Source organism: Bos mutus, chromosome 3 (assembly GCF_027580195.1).
Source record: "Bos mutus isolate GX-2022 chromosome 3, NWIPB_WYAK_1.1, whole genome shotgun sequence".
NCBI classification, from domain to species: Eukaryota; Metazoa; Chordata; class Mammalia; order Artiodactyla; family Bovidae; genus Bos; species Bos mutus.
Genome location: NC_091619.1, coordinates 44,131,381 through 44,152,045, shown reverse-complemented (window position 1 = coordinate 44,152,045; position 20,665 = coordinate 44,131,381). Strand labels below are relative to the sequence as shown.

At 34.7% G+C, this 20,665-nt stretch overlaps 1 protein-coding gene across 1 annotated transcript in view; it reads right to left on the bottom strand.

Moving 5' to 3' along the window:
• The window catches only part of DPYD (dihydropyrimidine dehydrogenase), a 930,468-nt gene that overhangs the window by 683,227 nt on the left and 226,576 nt on the right, over positions 1 to 20,665 (bottom strand). The window contains exon 5 of the mRNA XM_005888124.3: positions 11,831 to 11,992. Within this exon, the coding sequence (XP_005888186.1) occupies positions 11,831 to 11,992 (162 nt within the window). The remainder of the gene's footprint in view (positions 1 to 11,830; positions 11,993 to 20,665) is intronic.

The window sequence follows — 20,665 nt, the reverse complement described above, 5'->3', positions numbered from 1 at the left end:
TTAATAGTCTGTCTTTCTCAGTAAGCAATAAGCTACCTGAGGGTTAGTATCATTCCTATCTTGTTCATCACTGTGTCCTTAGCACCCAGACACTGCAAGCATCTAGTCAGTCACTCAAATATATTTTCATTGCTGGGGTTGGAAAATAACGCTGTCAGGGGCCAGGCAATCCATCTTACAGCTTGCTGGGGATGAAAGGAGAGCAGGCAGGCAACAGAGAGTGACGGAGACACGGTAGACTAGAGAGACCTTCCCCTATTCTATCAGCTCCAGTCGCTTGCTACCATGATTTTTCTAGAAAATGATTAACTACTTAAGTATGATTAACTACTCATAAGCAATTCAATAAAATAATAAAAGAACAGTAATTAGAAGGCAGCTGTAACTGAAATATACAGGTTACTATATGATATGGCCAGATAATCATTTACTAATCTATTTTCAAAGAGTCAGGTTTTCTTTGTAGGCCATCATCATTTTTGCTTTCATTTGTATTATTTGCATTATCTGTCTTCCACTTTTTTCATAATTTACCACCCCACCACCACTAAAACATCCCTCCCCAACCTGTTTCCTCTCTCTGTAGCATCTTGAAATGAAACCTGCTTATCTTTATCTTTTTTGTTATAAACATGTAAAATCACAAATTTTCAGTGGCTCAGAGGGTAAAAAGCATCTGCCTGCAATGTGGGAGACCCTTGTTTGATCCCTGGATGGAGAAGATCCCCTTGGAGAAGGAAATGACAACCCACTTCAGTATTCTTGCCTGGAAAATCCCATGGACGGATCAGCCTGGTAGGCCACAGTCCATAGGGTCACAAAGAGTCAGACACGACTGAATGACTTAACTCACTTGGCTACATTTTACAGGTTGTCAATGGAAATTGTGTTATTCAGTCTAAGTATTTTATAATTTCTATTGTGACAACCTCTTCAACCCATGCATTATTTATAAATGTGGTTTAAATCTGTTGTTATTGCCTTCATTTTGATAATATTTTGATATTTTCAGTTCAGTTCATGAAAATATCAGTTCAGTCATGTCCGACTCTTTATGACCTATGGACTGCAGCATGCCAGGCTCCCCTGTCCATCACCAATTCCCGGAGCTTATTCAAATTCATGTCCATAGAGTTGGTGATGCCATCCAACCATCTCATCCTCTGTTGTCCCCTTCTCCTCCTGTCTTTGATATTTTATATCTAATTTAGTTGTGTTGTAGAAAAAAAATGTAGTCTGTGTGATTTAACTGAAAACTATATACACACATACACACATATATATATATTTCTGAAAGTACATGGTCAATTTGGATAAATGTTCTTTCCACAGGTGCCTGAAAAGGTCACACTCACTCTACTAGTTGGATACAGAAACTTTTATACATTCATTAAATCATTCTAATAAATTTAATTCAAATAATTCTTAAAAATTTTAAGTCAGGCCATGTTGTAATGTATATGTAATTTTAAGAATGTTTATTCTTCTTTTCATTACTTATTTTTCTCTTTATTTTTATTAATATATTTTCTTTTCTTTTTTAAATTTTATTTTATTTTTTAACTTTACAATATTGTATTGGTTTTGCCATATATCGAAATGAATCCGCCACAGGTATACATGTGTTCCCCATCCTGAACCCTCCTCCCTCCTCCCTCCCCATACCATAACATATTTTCTCTGAAAGTCCACTTTTGTTACATATAAATACCACTACATTAACTTATTATGGTTAGTATTTACATAGTATTTCTTGCTTCAACCAGATTATTTTCAAGTTTGCTAAAATAATGTATTTCTCTTCTAAACATCTTATAGTTGTTTGAAGTATTTATTTTTAATCCATAGTAGAGCCTCTTATGTTTTAATAGGTAAACTTGATAAAAGTTAGTTTTGTGGTTAATAATGTATTTGCATTTATTTCTTCTATCTGCCTTGTTTTTCCTGTTTCCTATGCTTTGTATTTGCTCCTCATGCTCTTGATTTTTATTTTCCCTTTTCTATCTCTCACTGGATTAAGTTTTCTACCATCTCAGCCATCTTCATTTCTATGACTGCTTACAAATTACATTTCTAGATTTTATGTGATTACCTTTTAATTTTTAACACAGATATTTCAATGTTTTAAAAAATATATTCCCAAGTTATCAAGTATTTCTCTTCTCTCAATACAAAAAGCCCTTAGCACCCCTGACTACCTGACCCCTGACTCCCACCTCAACCACCTTCCTTGTCAATTTTATGTAACATTTTTATCTCTATCTTTATTTTTCACACCCCAAAATGAGCTGTCATTCTTATCTATGGTCAATAGTTAATTTTATTTATGACTATATTTTTCTGGTTTCCTTGCATCATCATTTCTTACATCCCTCTTTCATTCCAAGTTTGTATCAATCATGCTGAAGAATAACTTTTTTAAGTATTCTTATAACAAGGTGAATGACAAACCACTTTAGATTTTAAATGCTTACAATATCTTTATTCATGTTTGTATTGTTAAGGGAGAAATACAGTTCTTTATCCTACTCCTTTAAAACACTGTGTTCTTGGCTTCTAACATCTATGGATACTAATGAGATTGTTGATTTTAGAATAATCTTTTTTTTTTCCCCTAGAAGCTGATTCTTTCAAGAACCTTGGCATTTCAGAATATTACAATCGTGTTCTAAATGAGGAACTTATATCTTTCCTTTCTTTTGGAAAACCCTCTACTACAACTGCCTTAAGACTGCTTTAAGACTGCTCTACACCAATTTCTAATCCAGTTCTAAATTTAAAGTTTTACTAGTATTTCTATTTCAGTCAATATTTCTAATCAAGTATTTCATATCAAATTCAGTTTTATTAATAATTTTACCTTATTTATGTGGATATTATTTTCTATTTATTTTAAAAGGCCTGAATATGATATTATTTGGTTTCATTAGGATAAAATCATCTGTAGTTTGAGTCTTTTGATTATCACTGGTTAACTAGTTTTTTAAACTGGTTGAACTAGTTTTTCTAATGTTGTTTTGAACTTTAGGTTTTAGACTTCCAGTGAGAAAAAATTTTCTGTTTTTGCACTTACCCTCCTGCTTCTTACATGAAGTACACAATACTTTCCACCCCGTATCACTCCTCTCCCTCTCCACCACTGCAGAACCAAGTCTCTTATTGGAGGCCCAGAGCTCCAGTCTCCAGGTAATACTTACAGACAATACAGAAGCAAGTTACTGGGCCAGTAGGCACATGCCTAAAACACTGAGACATAGCTCTCTGCAGCTTCATACCAGCCCAAGCCCTGTTCTTTTTTTTTTTTTCCAACTTTCTACCAGGGGTAGTTGAATCCAGTTCTCTACCATGCATAAAGCTTTTGGTACCTACTACCCCACAGCAGTCAAACTCCCCAGCAGCCCCTGATGGTTTGCTTATGTAGAGACTAGCAGACAGTGGTCCAAGTCCCCTATCTACTGTTGAATGTTTCTATGCCGGGGCTTTCCTAGTGGCTAAGTCGTAAGAATGGATGCTTTTGAACTGTGGTGTTGAAGACTCTTGAAAGTCCCTTGGACTGCTTCCCTGGTGGCTCAGCAGTAAAGAATCCTCTGCAACATAGAAGAGCCTGGGTTCAACTGGGTGGGTTGGGAAGATCCCTTGGAGAAGAAATGTCAACCCACTCTAGTATTCTTGCCTGGGAAATCCCATGGGCCGAGGAGCCTGGAGGGCTACAGTCAGTGGTGTCACAAAAGAGGCAGACATGACTACACGACAAACAACAGCAACAAGGTACAGTAACTGAGGTATCTGTGGTTCAGACACCAAGGTGTAACACTGGGAGGTTGCAGCCAGAAAATTCAAGTTTACTTTGACTTTGTAATAATGACCTAATATTAGGTTGGGCAAGTGAGGGTTTGTGAAATAAAGAAATCTGAGGCTTTTTACTCTATATCTGCCCTTTATTATATATGAACTTGTATGAGCCTCTTATTACTCATACATACAATGAAGATGATAACATTTATCTAGAGGGTTATTTTGAGTATGATCAATTTCTAAGTACAGTACCTAACATTGTCCAGGGCTAAAGGAGTTTGTCTAATTAACCATCAGTTTAGAAGCATTTTGATCCTTCATTTCCTTAAGCCCAAAATGGGGAAAATATTAGAACTTTACACGTCTTAATGGTTATCAATATTTTTAAATGAGATATTACAAAAAAGCATTGAGGCGCTATACAAGTATAGGTATTATGACTCTACATTGCGCCCCCCCCCCCCATCTGATCCTGTTTTTTGTACTAAGGTCTACTCACCTCCGGAACCAAACAAGGAATATTAATGGAGATGGATTATTAGTCTAAAGATGCTAATGTAAATGCATACGCCTTATCAAGTCACTAAGGAATTTCAGGACATGTAGTATGTGTAAGCAGCCTACAACAATGCTTAATTCTAATCAATGCTCAATCAGTGTTTGTTTGATTAATTAAATCCTTACCTACTGGGAGTGTAATAATACACTTGGTGTTCATATAAGCCACTTTTCTTGGGATAGTGCAGGTTTGCTCTGCTGAACTGCACTAATTGTTAACAGTATTCTCATTCATTCTTCCAGTCTTTTGCATGATTAACTTACAAAGCAACTGACATAAGACATCAGTTCAGTTCAGTTCAGTCACTCAGTCATGTCCGACTCTTGCGACACCATGAATTGCAGCACACCAGGCCTCCCTGTCCATCACCAACTCCCGGAATTCACTCAAACTCACGTCCATTGAGTCGGTGATGCCATCCAGCCATCTCATCCTCTGCCGTCCCCTTCTCCTCCTGCCCACAATCCCTCACAGCGTCAGAAGTCTTTTCCGATGAGTCAACTCTTTGCATGAGGTGGCCAAAGTACTGGAGTTTCAGCTTTAGCATCATTCCCTCCAAAGAACACCCAGGGCTGATCTCCTTCAGAATGGACTGGTCGGATCTCCTTGCAGTCCAAGGGACTCTCAGGAGTCTTCTCCAACACCACAGTTCAAAGGCATCAATTCTTTGTCGCTCAGCTTTCTTCACAGTCCAACTCTCACATCCATACGTGACCACTGGAAAAACCATAGCCTTGACTAGACGAACCTTTTTTGGCAAAGTAATGTCTCTGCTTTTCAATATGCTATCTAGGTTGGTCATAACTTTCCTTCCAAGGAGTAAGTGTCTTTTAATTTCATGGCTGCAATCACCATTTGCAGTGATTTTGGAGCCAAAAAAAATAAAGTCTGACACTGTTTCCACTGTTTCCCCATCTATTTGCCATGAAGTGATGGAACCAGATGGCATGATCTTAGTTTTCTGAATGTTGAGCTTTAAGCCAACTTTTTCACTCTCCACTTTCACTTTCATCAAGAGGCTCTTTAGTTCCTCTTCACTTTCTGTCAAAAGGGTGGTGTCATTTGCATATCTGAGGTTACTGATATTTCTCCTGGCAATCTTGATTCCAGCTTGTGCTTCTTCCAGCCCAGCGTTTCTCATGATGTACTCTGCATAGAAGTTAAATAAGCAGGGTGATAAAATACAGCCTTGACATACTCCTTTTCCTGTTTGGAACCAGTCTGTTGTTCCATGTCCAGTTCTAACTGTTGCTTCTTGACCTGCATACAGGTTTCTCAAGAGGCAGGTCAGGTGGTCTGATATTCCCATCTCTTTCAGACTTTTCCACAGTCTATTGTGACCCACACAGTCAAAGGCTTTGGCATAGTCAATAAAGCAGAAATATATGCTTTTCTGGAACTCTCTTGCTTTTTCCATGATCCAGCGGATGTTGGCAATTTGATCTCTGGTTCCTCTGCCTTTTCGAAAACCAGCTTGAACATGTGGAAGTTCACAGTTCACATATTGCTGAAGCCTGGCTTGGAGAATTTTGAGCATTCCTTTACTAGCGTGTGAGATGAGTGCAATTATGTGGTAGTTTGAGCATTCTTTGGCATTGCCTTTCTTTGGGATTGGAATGAAAACTGGTCTTTTCCAGTCCTGTGGCCACTGCTGAGTTTTCCAAATTTGCTGGCATATTGAGTGCAGCACTTTCACAGCATCATCTTTCAGGATTTGAAATAGCTCAACTGGAATTCCATCACCTCCGCTAGCTTTGTTCATAGTGATGCTTTCCAAGGCCCACTTGACTTCACATTCCAGGATATCTGGCCCTTTGGTTTAGTGATTATACCATCGTGATTATCTTGGTCATGAAGATCTTTTTTGTACAGTTTTTCTGTGTATTCTTACCACCTCTTCTTAATATCTTCTGCTTCTGTTGGGTCCATACCATTTCTGTCCTTTATTGAGCCCATCTTTGCATGAAATGTTCCCTTGGTATCTCTAATTCTTGAAGAGATCTCTAGTCTTTCCCATTCTGTGGTATTCCTCTATTTCTTTGCATTGATCACTGAGGAAGGCTTTCTTATCTCTTCTTGCTATTCTTTGGAACTCTGCATTCAGATGCTTATATCTTTCCTTTTCTACTTTGCTTTTTGCTTCTCTTCTTTTCAAAGCTATTGTAAGGCCTACTCAGACAGCCATTTTGCTTTTTTGCATTTCTTTTCCATGGGGATGGTCTTGATCCCTGTCTCCTGTATAATGTCATGAACCTCCATCCATAATTCATCAGGCACCTTATCTATCAGAACTAGTCCCTTAAATCTATTTCTCACTTCCACTGTATAATCATAAGGGGTTTGATTTAGGTCATACCTGAATGGTCTAGTAGTTTTCCTTACTTTTTTCAATTTAAATCTGAATTTGGCAATAAGGAACTCATGATCTGAGCCGCAGTCAGCTACCGGTCTTGTTTTTGCTGACTGCATAGAGCTTCTCCATCTTTGGCTGCAAAGAATATAATCAATCTGATTTCGGTGTTGACCATCTGGTGATGTCCATGTGTAGAGTCTTCTCTTGTGTTGTTGGAAGAGGGTTTTTGCTATGACCAGTGCGTTCTCTTGGCAAAACTCTATTAGTCTTTGCCCTGCTTCAGTCGGTATTCCAAGGCCAAATTTGCCTTTTACTCCAGGTGTTTCTTGACTTCCTACTTTTGCATTCCAGTCCCCTATAATGAAAAGGACATCTTTTTTGGGTATTAATTCTAAAAGGTCTTGTAGGTCTTCATAGAACCATTCAGCTTCCGCTTCTTCAGTGTTACTGGCTGGGGCACAGACTTGGATTACTGTGATAGTGAATGGTTTGCCTTGGAAACGAACAGAGATCATTCTGTCATTTTTTGAGACTGCATCCAAGTACTGCATTTCAGACTCTTTTGTTGACCATGATGGCTACTCCATTTCTTCTAAGGGATTCCTGCCCACAGTAGTAGATATAATGGTTATCTGAGTTAAATTTACCCATTCCAGTCCATTTTAGTTCACTGATTCCTAGAATATCAACGTTCACTCTTGCCTCCTGTTTGACCACTTCCAATTTGCCTTGACTCATGGACCTGACATTCCAGGTTCCTATGCAATATTGCTCTTTGCAGCATAGAGTATACCTAATCTCACATTTCAGTTTATGCACTTTTTTGCAGTAATTGATTTTAATATGAGGACTACACCTAATTTTTTCTTCTTCTATACTTATCTATTTGATAGATGGGAAGATGCATCACAAAAATATATTATTTGAAAAAAGACATAACATTCTATTATTTTTTAGTGTACATGTGTCTCTATATCCTCCGCCAATATAACTGTGGACATCAAAAGTTTAAAGCTTCTAGCAACTCCATGTTCAAGTTGAAGATACCGTAGGATTATTTGTCTTATTAAAATAATCACTAACTCAAGTAATCATGTTCCTTCTTCACTCACAATTCTTTAAATTATTGACTGCAGCATTTAACAAAACATGTTGATGTCATTCAAATAATTTTACTAGTTTACTTAATGCAGCCTCATAATACCTGATTGTTTGAACTATATCAGTGTATTTTTTATTATGTTATAAGCACTAGTCAATTTGATTTGAAGTATGCCTATTCAATAAATTATGGAAATAAGTAAAAATAGCAAATGATAGTATATAAATAGCATATGATGATGGGACAAAAATAGGGTATTTCAAATGAGAGCTGATATAAAAGACCTGAAAAATACAGTTAAAGAAAAATCTAAAGAATAATTCAGTTCTGTTCTTAACTAAAAGTATAAAAAGGAAATTCAAAGTACAGTGCAAGGAGTATATGCCATGCAAAACAGTATGTTTAATGGGTATTAATATAATCCCATAGAACATTTACTGTGAAAAACAAGTACTGTTTTCTGATACCAGTTTCATAATCTAATGTATTCCTAAAAATTCATAATTGAGCCAGCAACCTTAAGTACTAATCTTCTGAGCCTCATTCATTTTAAGATTTAGAGTCAAACTTTCAGTTCAGTTCAGTTCAGTCACTCAGTCGTGTCCGTCTCTTTGCGACCCCATGAATCGCAGCGCGCCAGGCCTCCCTGTCCATCACCAACTCCCGGAGTTCACTCAGACTCATGTCCATCGAGTCAGTGATGCCATCCAGCCTTTAGAACCTTGGAATTTTAATTTTTCTAAATTGTTCCTAAAACTCTTTAATATCAGTGGAAAGGAAGTGATTTGACATGCAGTTAATTCTCTATTTATAGTTATTTTTCAAACTTTGGGAAATTAGTAGAAAGATGCATTCTTCATTATCCTTTTGCAGCAATTCATTAGTTAAATTTGAGAGGCAATGAGAGTGTAGTTGGTTATTTAAATGTAATAAATATATGATTTCTTAATAAGTCAACTAAATGATCAAAGACATGTCAACATAAAAATTTCAAGTATTAAATCTATATAGAGAAATTTAAGACACTGATGAAATTGATAAGAAAATCCACAGCAAGCTATTATTTCCAAATTATTTATTTGAAGCACTATTGTTATACTTAACTGAACTAAGAAAAAACTGCCCCCTAGAGAGATCTAGAATCATTCTGTAGTCTTTCTGTCTCACATGTGCAAAAGTGTATGAAGCAAAGTCACTGCAGATGTGGGGACAGCACAGGATTGACAATACAGGACAAAACAAAAGTAGTTAAAGTAGCTGGTCTCCTGATCCTCCTCATGCTATCCTCTATGTGATTTATTCCTTTTCTACTACATACTACATACATTTCTATTACATGTTCTAAATCATATGCCCATGTTTAAATGGAAAGGTATAATCTAAGTATGGATTTAAATAATAAAGGTAGACTATGGAGTTGATATTTCAAAAATCACATATATATTACAGAAATATATACACATATAAATTATAGGAAAAACATTTTTGAAAAATACCATACTATTTTACTCTGCTCTCCTAACCTTTGCTTAATTTGGTTGAAAAATAGATTTATAATTCTTTAAAAGTCAAAAATCAATCATTATTTTATCAAACAAACATCAAATTATTTATATATCATGTTCAGCTTTTACTTAAGTACTCCTATCAATAGTTTAGTAGTTTGGAAGAGTAATGGTATTTGCATATATTATTTATAACATTATTTAATATTTTTATTTTAGAATTATTTTAAAAGTTGTACTCTTTCTTTACAGTGGCAGTCAATTAATTCATTGCATTATGCTTATTATTTTCATTGAGTTGATTTAGTGTTAGTTTCAGGTTATGTGTATGTGTAACCGCTCAGTCATGTCCAGCTCTTTTGGAACCCACTGACTGTAGCCCTCCAGGCTCCTCTGTCCATGGGATTTCCCAGACAAGAATTCTGGACGGGGTTGCCATTTTCTACTCCAGGGGATCTTCCTGACCCAGGGATCAAACGAGCATCTCTTCCGTCTCCTGCACTGGCAGGCAGATTCTTTACCACTGCGTCATCTAGGAAGCCCTAGTTTCAGGATACACCATAGTGATTCAGTATTTTTGCAGATTATACTCCCTTTAGGTTATTATAAGATAATAATTCCCTGTGCTATCTAGTATATCCTGGTTGCTTCTCTATTTTATACATAGCAGTTTGTATCTGCTAATCTCATATCCCCAGTGTGTTACTCCCATTCCCTCTCCCTTTTGGTAAGCACAAGTCTGTTTCCTGTATCTGTGAATCCAGTACTGCTTACCTTCACAACAACTTTGACTGTTGGGTAAATTTAAGTAAACAACCCTTTGACAGAACTCTCTAAAATAAATTGCCTTAAGTAGTCAACTTAAAAAAAAAAAAATGAAAGCCTTCCTATGTAGTTCCACTGGGATATTTTTATTTATAATTTGATAGATATATTTGAAGCCACAGTAATAAGAAGCATAAATGGAATGTAATAAGAAGATACATTGCTACCTAAATTCCATGAGTCTCTTAAAATGCATCTAATGCCATCCTAATCTATGCTATGTCTGAAATAAATAGACTTTGCTTTGGAAAGCAGTGGTACGACCTCATTAAAACAGAGTTCTCAGAGGAATGATGTTTCCCTTTCTCCCCACTCTCCCCACCCCCCTTCACTGTTTCCTTTCTCTCTTTTCCCCTTCTCCCCTCTCCTTCCTCCCTCCCTCCCTCTCTAGTCCAAACCACAGACAAATAACATTATTTTAACTGATTTTGCTTTGAAATGCAGTGTTAGTTTATATAGATACTGTGTGACCTTTTACTTACTACATCCTTGCAAGCCTGCCCCGTTTTAATGAAGAGACAATGAGTCCCCAAAGAAAAATGTGGAAGAATTCAAGTGAATCTTCTCCATCAACTAGGGATTGTCTCAGGTTGTAAAGATCATACCTTGCACTGGTCAGGTAAACCAATGCAATTTTGAATTTGGTAGGAGAAGAAATTAAATACAAGAATTTATTGCAACAACTCACAACCTCAAATTGTTTCTATTTTCTCACTCCCAGGAGCCCTTCCTTAGAATTAACCTGTCAGAAAGCAGGAAGGGAATAAAAACCTGATTTATTACTAAAAGCAAAGTAAGATTTAAGCTTGAGGGATATTATGAGAAGGGTCCTAAAAAGAAAGAATACGTTGTGTTTGAGTTGACAACATCAGACAGAGAAGTCATTAATTAAAAATCTAGTGCTGACAGGTTATTTAATTTGGTCTTCTAGCCAAACAGACCCCAAGGATTACAAAATTCTACTGTAACTTCCATATAAGCTGATCATTTAAATGATACACAGGAATGGATCTGGTAGTTGACTCCAAAAAGGAGGCCCCAGAGAGAATAAGATGTCCCAGAGCTTCAAAGTCATTAAAAAGGATTCATTAAAAAAGAAAGACATGGCCAAAACTTATAAGAAAATAGGGACAAAATGTTTTCATATTATTTCATTATAAATTTTCATCCAAAAAACACATCTGCTTTCAATCCACAGGTTCACAAAATCTAATGTTAAAAAATATTATTCAGTTTGAGGGTTTTTGATAATTCTATAACCTCTATTACTCAAAAAATATTATAGAAGAATGCTGATGTATTCTTTGAAGCTGTGAAGATTAAAGATGGTTTCAGGAAAAAGAACTAGTTAAGATAGTTTGTTTTTTATTTTCCCATAATGGGACCCCCTAGCCACACTCCAATGTAAAGTTAATGAATAAATTCTATTTTCAGATACTCCAATTTATATAACTTTCAGTGAAAGTATTTTAATAACCTTCTGGGATTACAATTAATTTGACATATGGTTTTAGAAATTTCATTTTTGAAGCCAAGTCATTGAATAAAAACATCGTTTATGACACAAAATACTTAAACTGTAGCTGTATATCACACTAAAAATGTTGGATATCAACAAAGCTTCAGGATTAAAGTTATTTTAAGATTTTCGTGCTTCAGGGATAGAAAAAACAATTGTACATCTTACATACCTCAGTAGCATATTGCTGCAATCCACCAATATTAATTGGTCCCTCTTCAGTGGCATACAAATTACATCCACCTACACAAAGATCAGAGGTGGGGCATACCATTCCACAGGTCAGACCAAGTGGGTTGTCAGAAAATATCATCTTAGCAGCTCCATAATAGTTCTGCAAAATAAAATGTTCTTATGTAACAATGTACCTCTTAACATTCAAATTATGATGGCTTTTTTCTATTAGATCAGTGTATAAGATGCAGAGGTTATAATAGTCTTTAGCATCAGAATCCATCAAGTTAGCATAGTAAAATATACACGTCCAATACATATATATTAATAATGAATAATGAGATTTGGTAAATTGAAATTTAAAATAAACCATCTAATTCTATCCTGCTACAAATATTTCTTTTCAGTTTTAACAAAAGTTAGTTAAGTAGATTGCTTGAACAGGCTTAAAACCTAAACCTTAAAACTAAAGAAAAAAAAATTATGCTCAGGTAATTCAGGATATACTCCATGATGTGACAATATTAAGGGTGGCCAGGTCTCTCTTTCCATTCAATTCATCTGGTTTGTCCATGGATACTATGTATTTTAACACTCTTGTGTTGAGTATCATCCTTCAGTAACAACCTATTAACCAAATATGCAGATGAAACTCATTATACAAGACTAGACTGTTAAGTTCATTCCTCATCACTCCCTTCCACACATTTGACTATTATAGACTAGTTTAGAATCTTTTGCGTTTCATTAAGAATTTTTGGAATCCTACTTGTTCATAAATTATACAAATACATCATTTTTTACTGAATAATGAAAATACGTTGAACATTTCAGAAATATGTTTTCCTTTCATGAAAATTTAAAATTGAATCTGACTAGTATTCTTCAAAGCTGTTAAGTATTTTGTCAAAAATAAGGATTATTTTGAGAAACTGTAACAGTCAAAAGATCCCCAAGGAGATGTGACATCTAAATGCAATCTGTTATTTTAGAGAGGATCCTGGATCAGAAAAAGGACATGAAGTAAAAACGAAGGAAATCTGAAGAAAATATAAACTTTAGTTAATAATAATAACATATTGGGCTTCCCTCATAGCTCAGTCGGTCAAGAATCTGCCTGCAATGCAGGAGACCTGGGTTCGACTCCTGGGTTGGGAAGATCCCCTAGAGAAGGAAATGTCAACCCACTCCAATATTCTTGCCTGAAAAATGCTATGGACAGCGGAGCTTGGCAGGCTACAGACCATGGGATCACAAGAGTAGGACATAACTTAGCGACTAAACCACCACCAACAACACATTAATAATGTTTCATTAGTTGTAACAAATGTGCTATACAATGTTATATGTTAATAGGTGAAACTGGAATAAAATTCTTTGTCCATTTTCCCATATAAAAATACTCTAAAATACATTTTAAAAGAAGATAAGGAAGAATGTACTTAACAATATGAAACAGATGCTTTATTTTTTTCAGCTTTTACTTAAAGTACATTTGAAAGTCTTTGAAAACATACATTATTTCCACGACTAATTTCAATCATAAATACAAATTCCTAGATAAAATATTGAGGATAATAAAGAACAGCATTAATCTTTACTATTTATTGACTCTGTACTACATTTCTGACACTTTACCAGGTCTTTATCTAAGTTTTTAACATCAATCATCTTATTTAATATATCTAGCACTCAAGAAAAAATTTCTAGGCATGAGAAAAAAATAGAATTAAATCTTTGATAACTAGATAAAAAGTAAATTAATGAAGCAGACCCACAGGTGATACAGAACATAATGCTAGCAGATAAAACCTTTAATTTAATTTTAATAAAAATTCAGGCAAAAAGATACACAAAATACATGAAACAATAAAAATACAATCATAATATAATTATTTAAAAAATAATCAAACTTATATTGAATAACTGAATGAAACATTTAAAAATAGATCTAAATGCATGGTTTTAACAGCATCCATGGTGGATTAACAATATTTCTCTTATTCAGTGTCTACTTAGCAACCAACAGTCACATCTAACATATGTAAATGACTCTTCAATACACATTTTCTGAATAGCTAGTAGAAATGTGTTATGAGATTCAAGTTATAAATAAGGAAAGTGAAATATAAAGGGTAAATAATTTGCCAAGGGATCATATAGTATATACATGGCAGAGTCAGAATCCAAAGCCATATTGTGGCTGTATACTCTTAAGTACTAAGGTATAATTTCATATGAAAGTCTACTGTTCATTACTCAATAGATTATAAAATTTAGTTATGATATTATTATTCAGTTATAGCACATACCACACTGTAAAAGAAACACAAAGCTCTTTTCATTATAATTAGGAAGGTAGACAGCAAGCCCATTAGATTATTCTTTATACTTCATCAGATGATTTTTGTTTATATAGTTTCTTTAGTTTTGATCTTTCATCAGTCCATTTTAAAACTATGAGGCATGTCTTTTACTCTTAATTCAAAAGATTAAGATCGGCTTCTTTCTCTAAATTTGGTCACATTTACCAATATCTTTGTGATGGTATGTTAGTATCACTAATAAGGACCAATAATAAAGCATTTAACTGGCAAAGTCTAATTTTCAAAAATTAACATTGGACTCTCTTAAACATATAGAAAGAGCATATACAAAAAATAAGCCAAAGATATTATTCATATATTAATAAATAAAAATTCATTAAATAGCAAAGTTGATTAAAAAAGCATTTGAAGATGATTTGGTTTAAATGATGAATTCTATAAAACATTCAAATATGTACATCAATTCGTAATAAATACCTCCAAAGTACACATATCTAATTTAACCCAGAAATGCAAGATTGGTTTATTATGCCAAATACACTGTATCAATAGAATAAAGAATAGAAATCACACAATCATCTCAAAAGATGCAGCAAAGCATTTGACAAACTCCAACAAAACTTATGGTAAAAACTTACAACAAACCACAAACACAAATCAACTTATTCTCTGATAAAGGACCTCTATGTAAATCCAACAGCTAACATCTTATTTTATGCTGAAAACTGAATGCTTCCTCCCAAAGATCACGAACAAAGGATGTGTTTCTAATTAGCACAGTACAGAAAATCTACCAGATAATTTGACAAGGAAGAGAAGTAAGTGCTATTCAGATTGCAAAGGAAGAAGTAAAATTATTTCCAATTATGATGAATGCAAAATGCAAAATGCCAGGCTGGATGAAGCATAAGTTGGGATCAAGATTGCTGGAAGAAATATCAATAACCTCAGATATACAGATGACATCACCCTTATGGCAAAAAGTGAAGAGGAACTAAAGAGCCTCTTGATGAAAGTGAAAGAGGAGAGTGAAAAAGCTGCCTTAAAACTCAACATTCAAAAAACAAAGATTATGGCACCTAGTCCCATCACTTCATGGCAATTAGATGGGGAAACAATGGAAACAATGACAGACTTTATTTTCTTGGGATCTAAAATCACTGCAGATGGTGACTGCAGCCATGAAATTAAAACATACTTGCTCCTTGGAAGAAAAGCTATGACTGACCTAGACAATGTATTAAGAAGCAGAGACATTACTTTGCCAACAAAGGTCTGTCTAGCCAAAGCTATGGTTTTCCCAGTAGCAATATATGGATGTGAGGTTGGACCATAAAGAAGGTTGAACACTGAAGAATTGATGATTTTGAACTGTGATGTTGGAGAAGACTCCTGAGAGTCCCTTGGACTGCAAGGAGACCAAACCAGTCAATCCTAACAGAAATCAATCCTAAATATTCATTAGAAGGATTGATGCTGAAGCTGAAGCTTCAATATTTTCACCACCTAATGCAATGCAAAGAACCGACTCATTGGAAAAGACCCTGATGCTGGGAAAGATTGAAGGCAGGAGGACAAGAGGACGACAGAGGATGAGATGGTTGGGTGGCGTCACTGACTCAATGGACACGAGTTTGAGCAGGCTCTGGGAGATGGTGAAGGACAGCAAAGCCTGGCATGCCGTAGTCCATACAGTCACAAAGAGTCAGACATGACTGAGCGAATCAACAACAACAAATGATAAAATAATCTTTCACATAGAAAATCATAATAAATTTAATTTAAAATTATTAGCACTGTTATCTTTAATTTTATGAATCAATTGGTGCCTTGGGATGCTTAGATTGAGCATTACTTTGAGGTGTGGATATGAAGGTGTTTCTATATGAAATTAGTTTGAATTGGTGGATTCAGATAAGTAGATTGCTCTCCCCAATGTGGGTAGGTAACATACAATCCATTGAGGACCTAAATAGCATAAAAATGGTGCAGAAAGGATAAACTTGTCTCTTGTGGTTGAGCTGGGACATTAATGATATGTACACTGATTTTATATGTATATCTATTTATCTATATGTGATATATTCTGCTTGTCTGGAGAATACTAACAAGCTTCCTTGGTGCCCCAGATGGTAAAAGGCTGCCTAGAGTAGGGAGACCTGGGTTTGATCCCTGGGTCAGGAAGATCCCCTGGAGAAAGGAATGGCAACCCACTCCAGTATTCTTGCCTGGAGAATTCCATGAACAGAGGAGTTCGGCGGGCTACAGTCCATGGGGTTGCAAAGAGTTGGACACAACTCAGCAACTAACACTTTCAACACACACACAAGAAACACAGCAACCATAAATATATAACATAAATACATAAAAAATAATTGGTATTTCTATATATTAGCAATGAACAAACCAAAAATAAAATCAAGAAAATGTTTATATTTAGAAGAGCATCAAAAATACTTAGAATTATATTAACTAAAAAAGTGTAAAACATATATTCTGTAGACAACAAAACACTGATGAAAAAAAATAAGACTTAAAAATGGAAAATAGATCCATGATAATAATTGGAAAGTTTCTTGTCAGGATAGTAATACACTCAAAGCAATCCCTCTAAACACCCTAGCTGACTTGTACTTTGCTAAAATGGTCATGCTGACCCTAAAATTCATATGAATATCCAAGGGAATCAGAATAGCCAAAAGAACCTTGAAAAATAAGAACAGATTTGGAAGAATCACATTTTTCTGATTTCATAACTTACCACACAGCTATGGTAATCAAGATAAAGTGGTAATGGAAAAATGATAAAAATATACCTCAATGGAATGAGTTGAGAATCCAGTAAGACCTTTGTATTTATGTTCAATTGATTTTTAAAAGGATTCCAAGAATTCCAGAGGTAAAGAACATTCTCTTCAACAAGTGATGCAGTAATGGCCAAATTTCACATACAAAGGAGTGAAGCTGAATCTCCACCTCATACCATACATAAAAGTTAATTAAAAATAGATCAAACCAGTCAATCCTAAAGGAAATCAGTCCTGAATTCATTGGAAGGACTGATTGTGAAACTAAAACACCAATACTTTGGCCACCTGATGGGAACTGACTCATTGGAAAAGACCCTGATGCTGGGAAAGATTGAGGCAAGAGGAGAAGGGGATGACAGAAGATGAGATGGTTGGATGGCATCACTGACTCAATGGACATGAGTTTGAGCAGGCTTCAGGAATTGGTGATGGATAGAGAAGCCTGGTGTGCTGCAGTCAATGGGGTCACAAAGAGTCAGACACAACCGAGCAACTGAACTGAACTGAAAAATAGATGATAGATCTAAATTTTAGAGCTAAACCTATAAAACTCTTAGAAGACAACATAGGAGTAAATCTTCATGACTAGGTTATGCAATGGTTTCTATATAAGACAACAAAACACAAGCAACAGCAAAAAAAGATAAACTGGATTTCATCAAAATTAAAAGAATACCATCAGAAAAGTTAAAAGACAACCCAGGAGGAAACCGGTTAAGAAATCTCCAACTTGAATATATAAAGAATATCTACAACTCACTAATAAAAACAAATTTAAAAACTAATAAAAAATAAATACCCAATTAAAGTGAGCAAAATATTAGTATAAATAGTCTTTCAAAAATATACAAATGATCAACAAACATAAGAAATGATGCTCAATATTATCAGAGAAATGCAAGTCAAAATGACAAAGACATATTTCTCACATACTTGGATGGCTATAATCAAGAAGACATACAGTAAAAGCTGTTGGCAAGGATGTGAAGAAATTGGAACCCTCATCTACTACTGATGGGATTGGAAAATGATATAGCTGCTTTGAAAATTAGTTTGGCAGCTCTTCAGTTTTAAGAGTGAAGTTACCATGAGATTCAGGAATTTCCCTCTTTGGTGTGCACTCAAGAACATTTACAAAATTTATCTATGCAAAACTTTGTACACTAATGCTCATAGCAGTGTTATTTCTAAGGCTAAAACAAACAAACAAACAAAAAACAACTCCATTATCCATCAACTGATGTAAGGCTAAAAAACATATATCCATATAATCTATGTTACTATGTTATTTGGCAATAAAAAGTACTGAAGTAATGATAAACCCTACAACATGGCTGAACCTTAAAAATACTATGCTAAGTGAAAGAAGTTACTCACAAAAGACTACATATTCTGTGTTTTTGTTTATAGAAAATATCTAGGATAGGCAAAAATAAAGAGACAGAAGACAGATTGATAATGGTCTATGACTGGGGCTCGGAAAAGAAATGGAAAACAGCTGCTAATAGGTATACGATTTGATTTTGGGATGATAAAAATATGCTCAATTTGATTGCAGTAATGAGTGTAACTGCAAATATATTTGCCATCACTGAACTATGCCCTGTATTTTGGCAAATTGTATGGAAAATGAGTTATATCTCAAAAAAGCTGTTATATTTTTAAAAAGTATACATATAGGACTGGAAATTATATAGGCACTGTGGAAGGCAATAAAAATAATTCTTGTAAAAATTAAAAACTTTTAGCAAAGGGATATTTGAATAAGATTGCTAAATTAGATGCAAAACTGGACAATATCCTGTGGTTTAGTCTCTAAGTCATTTCCTACTCTTGCAACTCCATGGACTGTAGCCTGCCAGGCTCCTCTGTCCAAGGAATTTCCAATGCAAGAATACTGGAGGGGGTTGCCTTTTCCTTCTCCAGGGGATTTCCCTGACCCAGGGATCGAACCTGGGTCTCCTATATTGCAGGATGTCTCCTGCATTGCAGGCAGATTCTTTATCAATCGAGCCATCAGTATCCTGGAAGGGAATAAAATAAAATTTTTGGAATTTTTTTTCTACTAAAAAAGGATAAATTGCATCTCTACTGTACACAAATCTAAAAGAAAAGATGTAAATTTACAGTTTAATATTTTAATTAATATGTTCATATTTATTTTCCTAAAAATTAAATAATACCTAGAGATCACCTTGTATTTACTTACAAAATGCTTTACTATAGCAGCAAACTGATACAGACTTATTTCATTGTCTTAGTTATGGTTTTGGATAATTTTACCTAATAATGGCAAACATAAAACTGTTCATACCAAACAGTTAGTAACTTAAAATTAATCTTCTATTCCTAAGCAAACTTCCTTAGTTCCTACTTAAACCCACTGATCCTCTAACTCAGCACCTACAATTAAACTAGCAGTTAAATCACTGCTAGAGAAAAATCTCAAAGTCATTTTAAGCATTCTTTCCTCATCTTACTTGTCACCTCAGGAACATTTGACATGATTGATTAACAAATATGTATTGACTGACTCAATGAGTAAAATATCCTATTGCATAATTAGAAGTTTTTATAATATAAAAATAGTGTCATGGCAAAAAATGTCAATTGCAGATAACGTGTCAGGATATTTGATGGAAAAAATGGAGAAAGAACATAATCTAATTAAACAATGAAGGATTTTTCCACAAGGATGCTGATTGTTTTAAGAGTCCCAAATTCATTTTAAACACAAAAAATAATGACAGAAGGAAAGAAAAAAATATATATATGTCATAACAAATAAAATATAATGAAACAAAACATTTTAAATTACACTTATGGCTCACCATTTGCCACAGCTGTCAAACCAGGACCTGATCTATCACAGCCTATCATTGACAATAAAACTGTCTAGTAACTCATCAACAATCTCACAGCTTCAAGTATAACCCTTATACCAAAATAAAATTATAGGATGCTATAATTAATTTTTATTGGAATATAGTTGCCTTACAATATTGTGTTAGTTTCTGCTGTATAGCAAAGTAAATTGGTTATACATATACACATATCCTCTCTTTTTGGGATTTCCTTCCCATTTAGGTCACTATAGAGTACTGAGTAGGGTTTTTTGTGTTATATAGTATGTTCTCATTAGTTATCTATTTTAAACATTATATATATATATATATATATATATATATATATATAGATCAACTCAATCTTCCAATCCCACCCCTCTTTCCTTCCGTGGTATCCATATGTCAGTTCTCTATTTCTATGTTTCTATGTCTGCTTTGCTAATAAGTTAATCTGTATCATTTTTCTAGATTCCATACATGTGATATTATGTGATCTTTGTTTTTTCATTCTGATTTATTTCAATCTGTACCAGTCTCTATGTCCATCCACACCTCTGCAAATTGCACAATTGTGTTCCTCTTTATGGCTCAGTAATATTCCAGTGTATATAGGTACCACGTCTTCTTAATCCGTTCATCTATCAATGGACATCTAGGTTGCTTCCATGTCCTGGCTATTGCAAATGGTGCTGTAATGAACATTGGGGTACATGTATCTTTTGTAATTATGGTTTTATCTAGGAGTTACCCAGGAGGGGGACTGCTGGGGCATATGGTAATTGTATTTTTAGTTTTTTTAAGAAACCTCCATACTGTTCTCCATAGTGGCTGTACCAATTTACATTCCCAC